Here is a 12,166-nt window from a genome sequence, read left to right on the forward strand (position 1 = left end):
ACGCACGTCGCAGTAGCGCACCATGCAACCCCCACTCTTGAGTTTTCCACAGCACGAGAAAGAAAATTCTTCGCGATCAAGCGCGCAACCATCGCCATGTCAACTCTCGGCAACAATAACGCGCATCCAGCGTGCCATCCTATATAACCGGACGCTACCTACCTGTGTGTTCTCACTCGGTTCTTCTCGGAGCCCCACGCCTCGACGAGACCACGAGCGAATCGATCACTCCGCTCCGCCATGACCGATCAGCTGGCCCCCGGGTTCCGCTTCTACCCCACGGAGGAGGAGCTGCTCTGCTTCTACCTCCGGAACAAGCTCGACGGCGTCCGCAGCGGCGACATCGAGCGCGTCATCCCCGTCGCCGACGTCTGCGCCCTCGATCCATGGCAGCTCCCAGGCACGTACCGCGGGGGGAGTGCATTTCCTTGGTTGATTAGTTGGCTAACGATATGCTTCCATTGCATCCATGCAGAGGCGTACCGCGGCGAGTTCTCCGGGAACGGGGAGCCGTGGTTCTACTTCTGCCCGCGGCAGGAGCGCGAGGCGCGGGGCGGCCGGCCGAGCCGGACCACGCCGTCGGGGTACTGGAAGGCCGCGGGCACCCCGGGGTTGGTCTACGCCGCCGACGGCCGCCCCATCGGGACCAAGAAGACCATGGTGTTCTACCGCGGCCGCGCGCCGGCCGGGGCCAAGACCGAGTGGAAGTTAAACGAGTACAAGTCTCTGGAGGAAGAAGACGAGTATGCCGCCGCCGCGCACGCCGCAGTTCCGGCGCCGAGCTTTGCTCTCCAGGTAATTGATGCTCCATCCGTTGCAGCCGCTAGAGTCCAGCACGCTACTTGCGTTAATGCCTTGTCACCTCGCGATCTGTTTACTGTAGTCGACGAGTCTTGAGGGAAGCTGCGAGACTTGCGATAGATGCTGAAAGGTGCATTGCTGTTTCTGTTGGTTTCTGTGCAGACGAGGAGCGAGTTCACCCTGTGCCGGCTCTACACCAAGTCCGGGTGCCCGCGGCAGTTCGACCGCCGGCCCGGCGCTGCAGCCGCGGCCGGCGGTGGCAGCGAGAACCCTGCTGCGGCGGCGTTGGCAAACGGGGAGGAAACGGGTCGGAAGAGGAGAAGGGCTGCGCCGAGCGAGGACACATCGTCGAGCGACGGCGGTGGCGACCCCTCCACGCAGCAGCGGCTCAGACAAAGAGGCGCCGATGAGGGGCCCAACGACGACATGGTCAACTTGTCAGAGTTGCTGGACTACTGGTTTGATACTGAAAATTCATTTTGATGGACGATCGTGCTAAGGGGAAAAAAAAAAGAACGAGCTCTTTACGGTAATTTTGGAGTTTTCTTTGGAGCAACACGATTTTTAGAATTCGTTTCCCTACTGCAAAATAAATTTGGAGCAGTAGGTGGCTAATTTTAGGAGATTCGTTAATGTAGATTCACCTGTGTAACCCAAGTTTATACGAGCTTAAATTTTGTACCAAAATGTTTTGAAAAAAAGATACCAAAATGGCAGGATGGGAGTGGGACTTCAGATAATGGGAGTGGGACTTCAGATAAGCTAGTCAACTCTTGGGTCTGCTGTACTTGTCCTTGTTGCATCGCAATATGCAAATTGTTTTAAGCAAAAGAGAGTTAGAATGCATGCCACTTGTGTTTTGGCCATGCAAGCACACCAAGAATCTTTTCATTTAAGGCCAGTTTGGTGCGGCTCCAAATGACTCCGGCTCCCTCTGACATTTTGCTCTGTTCACGCAAACTATTTTTTTCTCTCTTCTCCCTCAAGGAGGAGCCGGTGGAGCCAGTTTTTTGTGGCTCCTCTAACTCTGGCTCCTCTGACGCTACAGTAGTGCGTTAGTGGAGGAGCCAGAGCTGGTGGGAGCTCGACAAAACTGACCCTGTATCGTCATTCCTCTCGGGTCTGTAGTGCCGATTGCAGCGATGGCGACATCTTATAATGTTGGATCGGACCAAACGTGCCCAAAATGATGATGCAATAGCTGGATATCAGTTCTCAAATTGACTATCCGTGGAACTATGCAGAGAAGGAATGTAAAACATATTCCCTGTCCATTTCATCATTGCTGGCAATGCTGTCACGTTGACCAGCATAAAACTGTTACAAACTTTGTTTCCAGGCAATATCAGAACCAAATGAAAACATATTCCCTGTCCATTTCATCTATGATTGATCGTTAAAAAACTTGCTGTGATTGAAAGTGTTCAGAAATGAGAAAACATTATCTAATAGCATTTCCTAAATCATAGTATTTTATTTTCTATAAGACGAACTTGAGATGGAATTAAAGGCGGAAGAATATTGGAGATGGATCGGAACTGTCGAAAAATTAAAGGAACCTACTGGTATCAGTCAACAACTGATAACTCGAATTGGAAATGTTGAACTATAGGACCATAACTTAGTCCACAGCTTTAGGCATTCAATTAACCATGACTACTGAGGCTACATAACATGAGCATATACTTTTTTTAATGAACAGCAGAGAGGCCGAAACTGATTTTTTTAATTAAGTGGAAGAAAGAAATGAAAAATATGTACAGCAAGATTACAATTTACAAGGACCATGGATCCCAAAAGAAGAAAAAAGGTTACGGTGGGTGCAATTTACTCTAATATATTGTCTAATTAGCTCCTTGGCATCATACTAGCTCTGTGTGTAACAAGAGTTAGAAAGACCTTTTTCCCACTGTTCGAGGAAAGAGTTCATCATAAATGATCACAATTTCCATGATAATCGACGATCCGAAACAATGTTTGGCATCTGGCAAGATGTAATTTTTTAAAAACATTCCCATAAACACGCATGCACGATTATCCCTCAGATGTCAGATGTTGGGCCTGAATAAGCTACTGAACTGGGCCTTTTATACTGTCAGATGTTGGGCCTGCAAAAACAAGTCCAACCCAGCGTTGTATTAAAAAAGTTCCAGCCCAGAGCACAAAACATCCTAACCGGCGTAACCACGTCGCAACGCCAACACGCAGCTCCGCAGCGTCACCAGATTTTGATCGTTCAGGATTCAGGGAATCAGAACAATATCCAATGTCCTATGTCTAGTCAAGGAATCAGGTTCCGACCGGCCAAGCCAAATCCAAGCTGGAGCTCACGCGTACGGCGACGAACGGAATCTGCACGACGCGCGCGAACCTTCACCTCACCTCACCTCCGATCCGTATCAAAGCGCGCGCGTACTCGATCCAGCCGACCCTGACGGCCCCCAGCGATCTTTTCAGAGTTTCAGACCGAGCGATCTTCGTCGTGGCGAAGGATAGGCTGGCAATGGCAATGGCATCGATAAAAGGCGGACGGTGATGGAAAAGGGTTGGCACATCTAGTCATCCTCCAGATTCAAAGCAGGGGACGGGGCAGCTGGAGCGGAGAGCCCCGGATCAACGAGTTGTTCCTTATTCGGTTGAGATCAGGAAAACCGGGGACGAACGAGCGAGCGAACGTGAAAGGAAGCTGCCAAGACGGCACCCCCTCTGATTCCTGGGTTCCGCCAGCACAGTAGTACAGGGACGGTGCGCACCTTTCGCCTCGATTTGCAGGCTTCTTTTTCGGCGAGCAACAGATCTATCGGATCTCCGGCGTGACGTGCCAGCACTGCACCCTCGATTTGCACTGCACGGTGCACGCGATCGCGCATGCCTGAAAGAGAAAAGGAATAACACTTGCTCGCCCTAAACAAGTGGCGGCAGCAGCTTCACTGGGCATCGGCATCGGCCGTCAGGCTAAAGCGCAAGCCTCTCTGGATTGGAGAGGAGAAAGAGGGCGGGCGCAAGCTCGCCCCCGCCGGCCATTCGCCCGCCGTCCAGGGCACACCGCCGCACACGTCGGTGTAGGCCCTCCCGACCCCCCAACGCCGATCGAAACGGATAAGCTAAGCATGCGTTTGATTTTCGGACCAGGTGGGTTGGGTCCCCTACAACTCATTTTTTTTATTCAACCCATCTCGTGTTTGGTTGATAAGGATATGTTCAACCCAGTTTCTTATTTGGTTATAATAGTTACGTGAGATAGGATGGATGTCATCTTAACACCGTTAGCTACAATAGATTGTGAAGCCCGCATGTTAGCAGTGGGCTCACTTGTCATTCTCTTGTATTTTTTTTCTTCTATCTTATCTTCTTCCTCATCCTCGAGACCTCCACCCGCCTCTGCTCCATCCACCTCAACTCCCCGCTAGCCCTACCTCAACTCCCATCGGCTGTCGCCACCGCCACCGCCACCGCCGGCTCCGCCGCGGCTTCCCCGCCGACTGTCACCACTGCTCCCCGCCAGCCCCGCCTCGTCTTCCCCGCCGCCGCCTCCATGCCGCACCCACGCGGCCCTGCTCCATGGCTGATGCAGCCCCGCGGGGCCTTCTTCGCCACCCCGTCCAGTGCCCCCCAAACCGGAGCTGCCTCACGCCACCCTCCCTTGCGTAGAGACAACGGAGGATGACGTCATTCATCTGGGTTGGATGGATTTCTTCATTTTGAGCGGACCGAATGAACCCGGATATTGGGGGAATATTACCTTTTCAAGCAAATACTTGCTCAACTGGATCTGATCCATCCCAACCTACTTTAACCCTCAAACTAAACACATAGTAAGGGTGTATTTGGTTAGGCTGTGTCTTTTGAAAAAGCTGCTGGGAGCTGTGGGTTGTGGAAAAGCAGCTGTGGGAAAAGCAGAAGACCGTTTGGTTAGAGCAGTTGTGGCTTTTGAATAAACTGTTGAGTGGACCCTACATGTCATCCACAGTCCACCTCACTCAACTCTCTCCCTCTCTCACTGACGAGCGGACCCTACTCGTTAGCATCTTCTTCTTCCTCTCTCTTCCCTCTCGCGTCTCGCATCTTGCCTGCACAACAGAGATGCAGCTCTGGGATCTGCCAGCACATCGAACTGAAGCACACACACGAGTAGGAGTTGGCCATCAACAACCGGCACATCATCCAGATAAAAATCAAGCCGTCGCTCTGCTCCTCATCCTTTTCCTCTCGAACAGCAAGAGCTAGGTGAGGAAGTGACAGGAAGGAAGCTAGGGAGGTTGGGGAGGTCCTGGCGCAGTTGATTTGGGAGTGGTGGAGGAGGCGCAACGGATTTGGCCGGTGAATAGGTGCTTGGCGCCAGCGGCCGCGGACGCGCCCTGGGCTCAGCGCGTGGGAGGCGCCGGCCCAGTACGCACGGCGGCGGTGCCCGCGCCCGGCTTCTCTCATGCGCGACACAAATCAAAGAAAAAAACCGAACCGTTATGTTCATAACCAGTGATAGGTCGATAATTTTTTTACCCCAAAAGCACTTGAGAGTAGAGGAAGGTGCTTTTAGTTTTCTACTAGAGCAAAAGCAGTTTTTGGATAAAAACACCTGTGACTTGCCCTTTAATTAGCTTTTGGTTTTTACAAAACCAAAAAGCAAAAGCAGGTCCAACCAAACACAGCTTAGTGCGGCGGGCGGGACGGGCGTACGTGCGCGTGCCGCGAATCAGGAGCCAAGGAGGAAAAAAAGGATCGGGACTCGTTTCACCCGGATCGCAAACGAGATGACGGGAGTTTATCAACTAACAAAAGCGGGCGCCTTTGCTAATCCCGGCTGATGGCTGATGACACTGATGATGAGCGTGACGTGACAAATGGAAATGCTGTGGTGCCCCGATTATATAATGGGCTGCGATCTTATCCGCGCGGTACGGTGCCTTGGCCCGCGAGGCCCACGGCCGCCGACTTGGGGACTGGGGGATAGGCGGGCCCGGTCCGAGCGTCAGCCGAATCCCCGAACGTGGGCGGCGTGTGCAGCCGACCGTCCACTTGTTTCCCTCGAGCACGTGGTCCTTCCAGACCTTTTCTTTTTTTTGTCAGCAATTGGAATTAGAATGTTCCGAAGGCCTGCAAATGAAATTGCCATGAAGGCGATCAAGCTTAAGCGCCATGACTGAAAGAAAAAGAGAAATGATTAGCCGTGAAGACATGCTGTACTTCATTCGCATAAAAGAAAAGTAACACGTTGCAATAGTATTTGGGATCTCCTTCCATGGTGAAAAATTGGCGCGCCGCTGTTTGTTTCCGACCGAGGGATCGGCATGCCGCACTCGCTTAGATGTCTTGTCCATGCTTCTCCGTTGTACTGTATCCATCGTCAAGGTTTGCAGAAATATTTGGCAAACAGTCCAGCCCGCCATAACATGCGGCCTAGCAGTCTTTCGTCTTGGACGGCAGCATCCAAACATGACCAAACGTTAATTCCAATTCTGGAGTATGCACATTTCACTTGTATGGCACCACCACCAAAGCGCAGTGCTATTTATCGCTAAACAATCCTGGCGCTATCCGTCCTTTCACCGTGGCAGCGCGTGCGCATCCACCTCCGAAAGCAGCTAGGCTTGTGCTTTCAGGCTCCAGCCTCGCGGACAGGTCAGGCAGAGCGAGAGCGTCACCCGTCAGCCAACGCGCGTGCCGGCCGCGGGATGCCCCAGTTCTCATCCGGTCTCCGGTCCTCCCGTCGCCACCAGCCTACCACCACCCATCCATCCATCCATCCATCCATCCGGGGAATCTATTACCGAGCGGGACATCGCCGAGCCAATCCGCAAGGCACTGTTGGTTTGGCTGCGGCCGTGGCCCCGTTCCGGCGCCACCCGAATCAGGAATCCGTCCAAAAGCCGCGCGCCTACTCGGTCCGCACCGCGACAAAGCGTCTTTTCGGGCGTCCTCGCCAAGCCCTTTCCACTCGAGATCGCGAATCATTGGCACACGGCAGGGGACAAGCACAGTCCCCTCGCCGACATGGCAGCCCGGGCCTAGCCTAGGGGAACCTGTGGCCGCCGGCGGCATCTGTGCTAAAGATATCTGCAGGCTCTACGGCAGTACCCCGGAACGTGATGAAATTCGAGGGAGCGGCGTCTTTTCTTTCTGAAATTCGAAGAAATATTGGTTAACCAAGGAAAGCTAGCCTGATCAGAGAAAGGCACGGGCTCTATCGCCACATGCCTTGCGGCTACGGTCCCTCCAAAATGTAGTGCTAACGAGCGTGCTCAATTAAACAAGTATACCAAAAATCTTTCCAGCTAGGACTATCCACTTCTACATGTCCTGCTGCTAACGTCATGTTTAATCGTTATAATCTTAGTGGCCACTGCCGCTTTTGAATTCAGAACCTTTATGCTTCTACGTAGAAAAGTGTCTCTATGAATCCATGATCATCAGAACGCACTCGTACTTCGCGAATCGCCGATGCAGCATGCAGGTGAACGGCATCATTATCCACAGCAAGGGGCACAAATTCAAGGCAAGCGCCTTAGATCATACTGTGTCCAAAGCTAACAAAAGTTTACATTATCCTGGCCATGTCTCCTGGACCCCTGCTCGATCTCACAGCAGAGAATTCTCACGCCCTCCACGAAAAGCGACAAGACGACCCCTGGTGGCCTGCACTACACCTGCACATGAGCACTGGCAATCTGGATAAACATAAGCACAGCGAGAAAGCCCCGTGCTGAAATCTCCACTCTGCTGGGAGGAGGACGGCGGCTCTCCTCGGGCCCACCTCGGTGACTGAGGCCCGGAACACATGTGGGCCACCGTTGGAGCTGAGCGTGTGGTGGTGGATCGGTGGTCAAACCGTCGCCTGCCACACAGCACGCCGCCGATCGAGCAACCTTCTTCGTGGTGTTCTTAAGCTTGGATCTGGGCAACAGAGGGCGCGAAAACGACAGATCAGTAGGTGGATATCGCTTTCGCGGTGTAAAAACACATGATCAGCGACTCCCCCCGGTCCTGGATCCATCCAGAGCGTGTTTGAAATCCGGCGGGCTGGTGCGCATCGAATCTTTTAAATCCATGTCATATCTACCGACTGCCGTTCGACGGAATCTCTCGAGTTACATTGTACAAGAGCGGCACGCAATTTGGATGCACCTCAAATTTAAGTGAAACTCCGTTCTCTCTCATAAAAGTGTCGGTACCTGGACCACAGATATCCAACTTAGAAAAAAAAAATCCATTCCTTAGAGTGAGTGTGTGCACGCGTATACGAAGCATTTGTCAGGTCGAGCTAGGCTGAAAAGTTCGAAAAATTTCGGGCATAAAATTTGTTGCTCAATGCTGCCCCTAGGGCAAATTAGGGCTGATTTTTCAGGCTAGGCTCGATCAAGCTCGAACCTTTCATTCTTTTTTAATTGTAAATAATTAAATTAAATTGTCAGGATTTTAATTTTAATTTTTGTTTTCCATAAGGAAAGATCGCCGCCGTCTGGTAGAGCTCTACGAATCTTAGCCTTACAACAGGCGTGGACGGGTCAAAACTTAGTGGGCTCAACACGGGTCAAAGCTCAGTGGGCTCAACCTAAAATGCTCAGATCTAGTCTATACTAAATTTCGAAAAACAAAACATCCATCCCCTTACAGAGCTCAATATGGCATAAGCATCACGCCGGGAGTTTGCTAACATCCTAACATGGCAAAATTGAGTTAGTACAGCAACAGAGAGAAAAAAAAAGTGTCCTACACTTCCTATTGCATAGGGCATCTACCCTATGTGTCACACTTTAGTGATAAATGGATACATTGTGGTGCACACACAGAATAAAACAACTCATGATGTTATCCTAATAAGTCCTCACAAACGGCTCTTTTTGTAAGAGCTAATGCTCCTTACTTATGCCGTTGGTGGGATGTGTGTGGGCTTATAAACTCTCATCCTCCTCCTTAATGAAATCAAACCCACAAAAAATTTTCAGTATCAATTACAAACTTGAGAAAGAAAATGCCCAACAACACACAAACTGAAATAACAGCAGCATAACTAGTGATAAAAAAAGTCAAAGCGCATGCCCAAATGCCACTTTCAGCTTTGGTTCAACGTCAGTCCGCAGTGCGTGTACCAAAAGAGGAAACTCAACAACCCAACAACTACTGAAACAAACTCCAACCAGATTCCTCCCTCCTAGCTCCCTGCTTTACACACTGCCATTCCATCAAGGCATTAGCGAGACAGTGACGCATCTACCTCGCTCCTCCTCAGAGCAGGTTTAATAAGATTGTACATTAGCCAAAGTTCATGTAATCTAGAGATATGTTTGGCTCTAAAAAAAAGTACACAGGCCTGCCTTGCTGGTAGCAAGAGAAAAAAAAATCAAGACACTGTGAAGTATTTGTGTGCTTGCCACATTCAGGCCAATTGACAATCGCACAAAGAAACCAAACATGGTGCGGACAAAGTTCAAGCAAATCTAACAATAGTAACGCTCACTAGTCAAACATGATTGCCATCACTAGTAATCCACAAACGATTCCCTTCACCTTCACCTCTATCCTAAGCCACCAATTAATGAGTGCACTTAATCACTAATATGGCGTGGCGGGCGGCGCTTGCCACGCGTACGCTTATCCTCTGCCACGCCATGGCTTCTCTCACGCCCAAAACATGTGCCCGGCGCACAGAGTGGCATCGCGCCCCGCCCGCCCGCCCCCCGCTCCAAATCTATAAAAGGCGCCCTTCCCCTCAGTTCTGAGCCAAGACCCAACAACCAAAGCGCGAGCGCAAGCAAGCAGACGCCTCCGCTTAGCCCGGTGACTTGTAACGCCCGCCCCCGGCCTCTCTCTCTCTCACTCGAGCGAAACGCGCGCAGCAATGGCCTTCTACTACGGCGTGAGCGGGCAGTCGTCGTCGCCTGCGGCGGCGGCGTGGGGGGCGCCGCCGACGCCGAGCAGTAGGCCGTGGACCAAGGCGGAGGACAAGGTGTTCGAGGGCGCGCTGGTGACGTTCCCGGAGCACGTGCCGAACCGGTGGGTGCTGGTGGCGTCGCAGCTGCCGGGGCGCACCGCGCAGGAGGCCTGGGATCACTACCAGGCGCTGCTGACCGACGTCGACCTCATCGAGCGCGGCATGGTCGAGGCTCCGGGCTCCTGGGACCACGACGACGCGGCCGCCGGCCGCGGCCGCGGCCGCGGGGCCGGGAGCGGTGACGAGCGCCGCCGCGGCGTGCCCTGGACCGAGGAGGAGCACAGGTACGATGCGCGCCGCCATCCGCCGTCAGAATCCGATGGTCCTCTTTCTTTTTTCTTTCTTGTTACTCGACGTCGTGTCTTCTCCGGGTCCCATCTTCCCACGTCGGATCTCCTCCTGGCCCACCAGATCTATCTCAATTCTCACAGTCACAGGCAGGCAGGTATGTGGTAGGCCCGGCTGAATTTTTGTGTGTCTCTCTGCAGGCTGTTTCTGGAGGGGCTTGAGAAGTACGGGCGCGGCGACTGGCGCAACATCTCGCGGTGGTCGGTGAAGACGCGCACGCCGACGCAGGTGGCCAGCCACGCGCAGAAGTACTTCATCCGCCAGGCCAGCGCCGGCAGCCGCGGCGACACCAAGCGCAAGAGCATCCACGACATCACCACCCCGTGATCGTTCGTGGTCGTGGAGCACACAAGCGCAGGCAGCAAGATCCGGCCCAAGCTATCTATGTGCCTGCATTTACCGTAGCTTCTACCTTTGCGAGACGGAAAAAAACAGCCGTCCCTGTGGTTGTAGAGATGTGGGCAAAATTAAGCTAGTGGTTGGAATCTGGCATCTGGAACTTGTATTAAGCAGTACTACTATATAGTGGAATAAATTGTGCTTGTGTGTATTTTGAATCAGCTGGCTGTTTATAGCAAATTTACCTGCCTCCGTTCCATCTTGTCTTGCAATCTAATCCAAGTCAATAAAAAAACATAATGGAAACTTTTATCTTAACTTCGTTTTAATGGGTTGTCTAGATGGAGTTGGAGTTGCAAAAAAAAAGTTTGCACGATGGATGATCTTACACTTTCCTAGGATTTGCCACACTTGTTCTTGATTTGGCGTGATTTGATGGATCAGGCATCACTACAATGCCTACACTCTTCACTCTAAAAATTTGGTATGATTGGAATGTGCCACAATCCCACGTCTTATGACATGCCAACATATGTTCAAGGTAGCCTAATGATGTGGTGCATCGTTGGATCACAACCATATATAAACTTACACGACTAGTAGACTTATATACATGCTTGAACAGCACGTAGTTAGAATCTGCAAAGGCATGCTATGTCAAAAATAGCATTGACACAAGCCTCCTAATTTTGTGCACCCTTTTTAGCACCGAAAGTTGCATTCGCTCGTGGGAAACACCACAACCTAGCTCACGCAATTATTTGTTTTGTCGTGTCCTATGCCGAAAACAAGCCGTGGTCATCTGGCCAATATAGCTTGGACCTATAGATCGAACCAAATACTCTTGATAAGTTTGTCATGTCATTTATATAGTCAATGACATGGTGCATTGTAGGATCATAGTCATGCATGGATAAACTTGTGGGAGTATGTTTTGCAAGGCCTGTCACATGGCTTAGAAACCCACTAAGTAATCACGAATCAGACAAAAACCATATTTCAGCCACACAATTTGGTGTGCCTGCTCACTGCATTCAAAGTTGCATAATCTTTCTAACAATCTATAAAATAAAGAATTGGTACAAGCTCACATGGTTGTCTTTTTGGCATGTCTATTGATAGAACTGAAACTTGTTGTGACCGATAAGTGCAACCTGCATATTGGATTCGTTGAATGCTTATGGCAATCTTATCTAGGTCTTTACTGAATCTCTATCTTGAAATCTTATTTGAGTTAGTGAAGAGTTTTATTGACAAGACCACATTGCTATGGACCTTGTTTAGTGATTATATAAGTGGAGTAGGAGTAACAATCGGTAAAATTATGCTTTTAATTTAGTGACCGAGGGCTTTATACTTAGAATAGATGTGACATACTTGTTCTTTGTTTCATAGGCATGAATGTTACCGTGTCTAGATTCATAGCGTTGGCATCATGAATAGATGCTACATACAATATAATCCCGCAACATATGTGAGCAAATATAAAAGCCCCAATGGCCGGAGCATCATATTTATTAGTCATAGATAAAACTTGAGGGGCTAGTAGACTATGCAAGCCTACTTGAACTATGTGGTTTATAGAACTTGCCAAGGCACATTCCTTATCAAGTTAACCCCACTGACTATAGATCTACCCTACCATACTACAACCAATATCCAAACTCATGTATACTTGCCACTATCTAATCTAGGAAACATTGCAAGATCACATTCACATGTCCTATGTGGAAAAATGTCATTATCATA

At 50.6% G+C, this 12,166-nt stretch overlaps 2 protein-coding genes across 2 annotated transcripts; both read left to right on the forward strand.

Annotated features, from left to right (window-relative positions):
• LOC117850143 (NAC domain-containing protein 90) lies at positions 1-1,702 on the forward strand. The gene is made up of 3 exons (XM_034731946.2): positions 1-400; positions 476-795; positions 964-1,702. Exons 1-3 carry the CDS (start codon positions 241-243, stop codon positions 1,282-1,284), a joined length of 801 nt encoding a protein of 266 aa, XP_034587837.1. The 5' UTR covers positions 1-240; the 3' UTR covers positions 1,285-1,702.
• A 7,800-nt stretch (positions 1,703-9,502) lies between these two features.
• On the forward strand, positions 9,503-10,638 carry LOC117849983 (transcription factor DIVARICATA). The gene is made up of 2 exons (XM_034731746.2): positions 9,503-10,014; positions 10,219-10,638. Exons 1-2 carry the CDS (start codon positions 9,638-9,640, stop codon positions 10,403-10,405), a joined length of 564 nt encoding a protein of 187 aa, XP_034587637.1. The 5' UTR covers positions 9,503-9,637; the 3' UTR covers positions 10,406-10,638.
• The last annotated feature ends 1,528 nt before the right edge of the window (positions 10,639-12,166 follow it).

This window comes from Setaria viridis, chromosome 3 (genome assembly GCF_005286985.2).
Source record: "Setaria viridis chromosome 3, Setaria_viridis_v4.0, whole genome shotgun sequence".
Taxonomy (NCBI): Eukaryota; Viridiplantae; Streptophyta; class Magnoliopsida; order Poales; family Poaceae; genus Setaria; species Setaria viridis.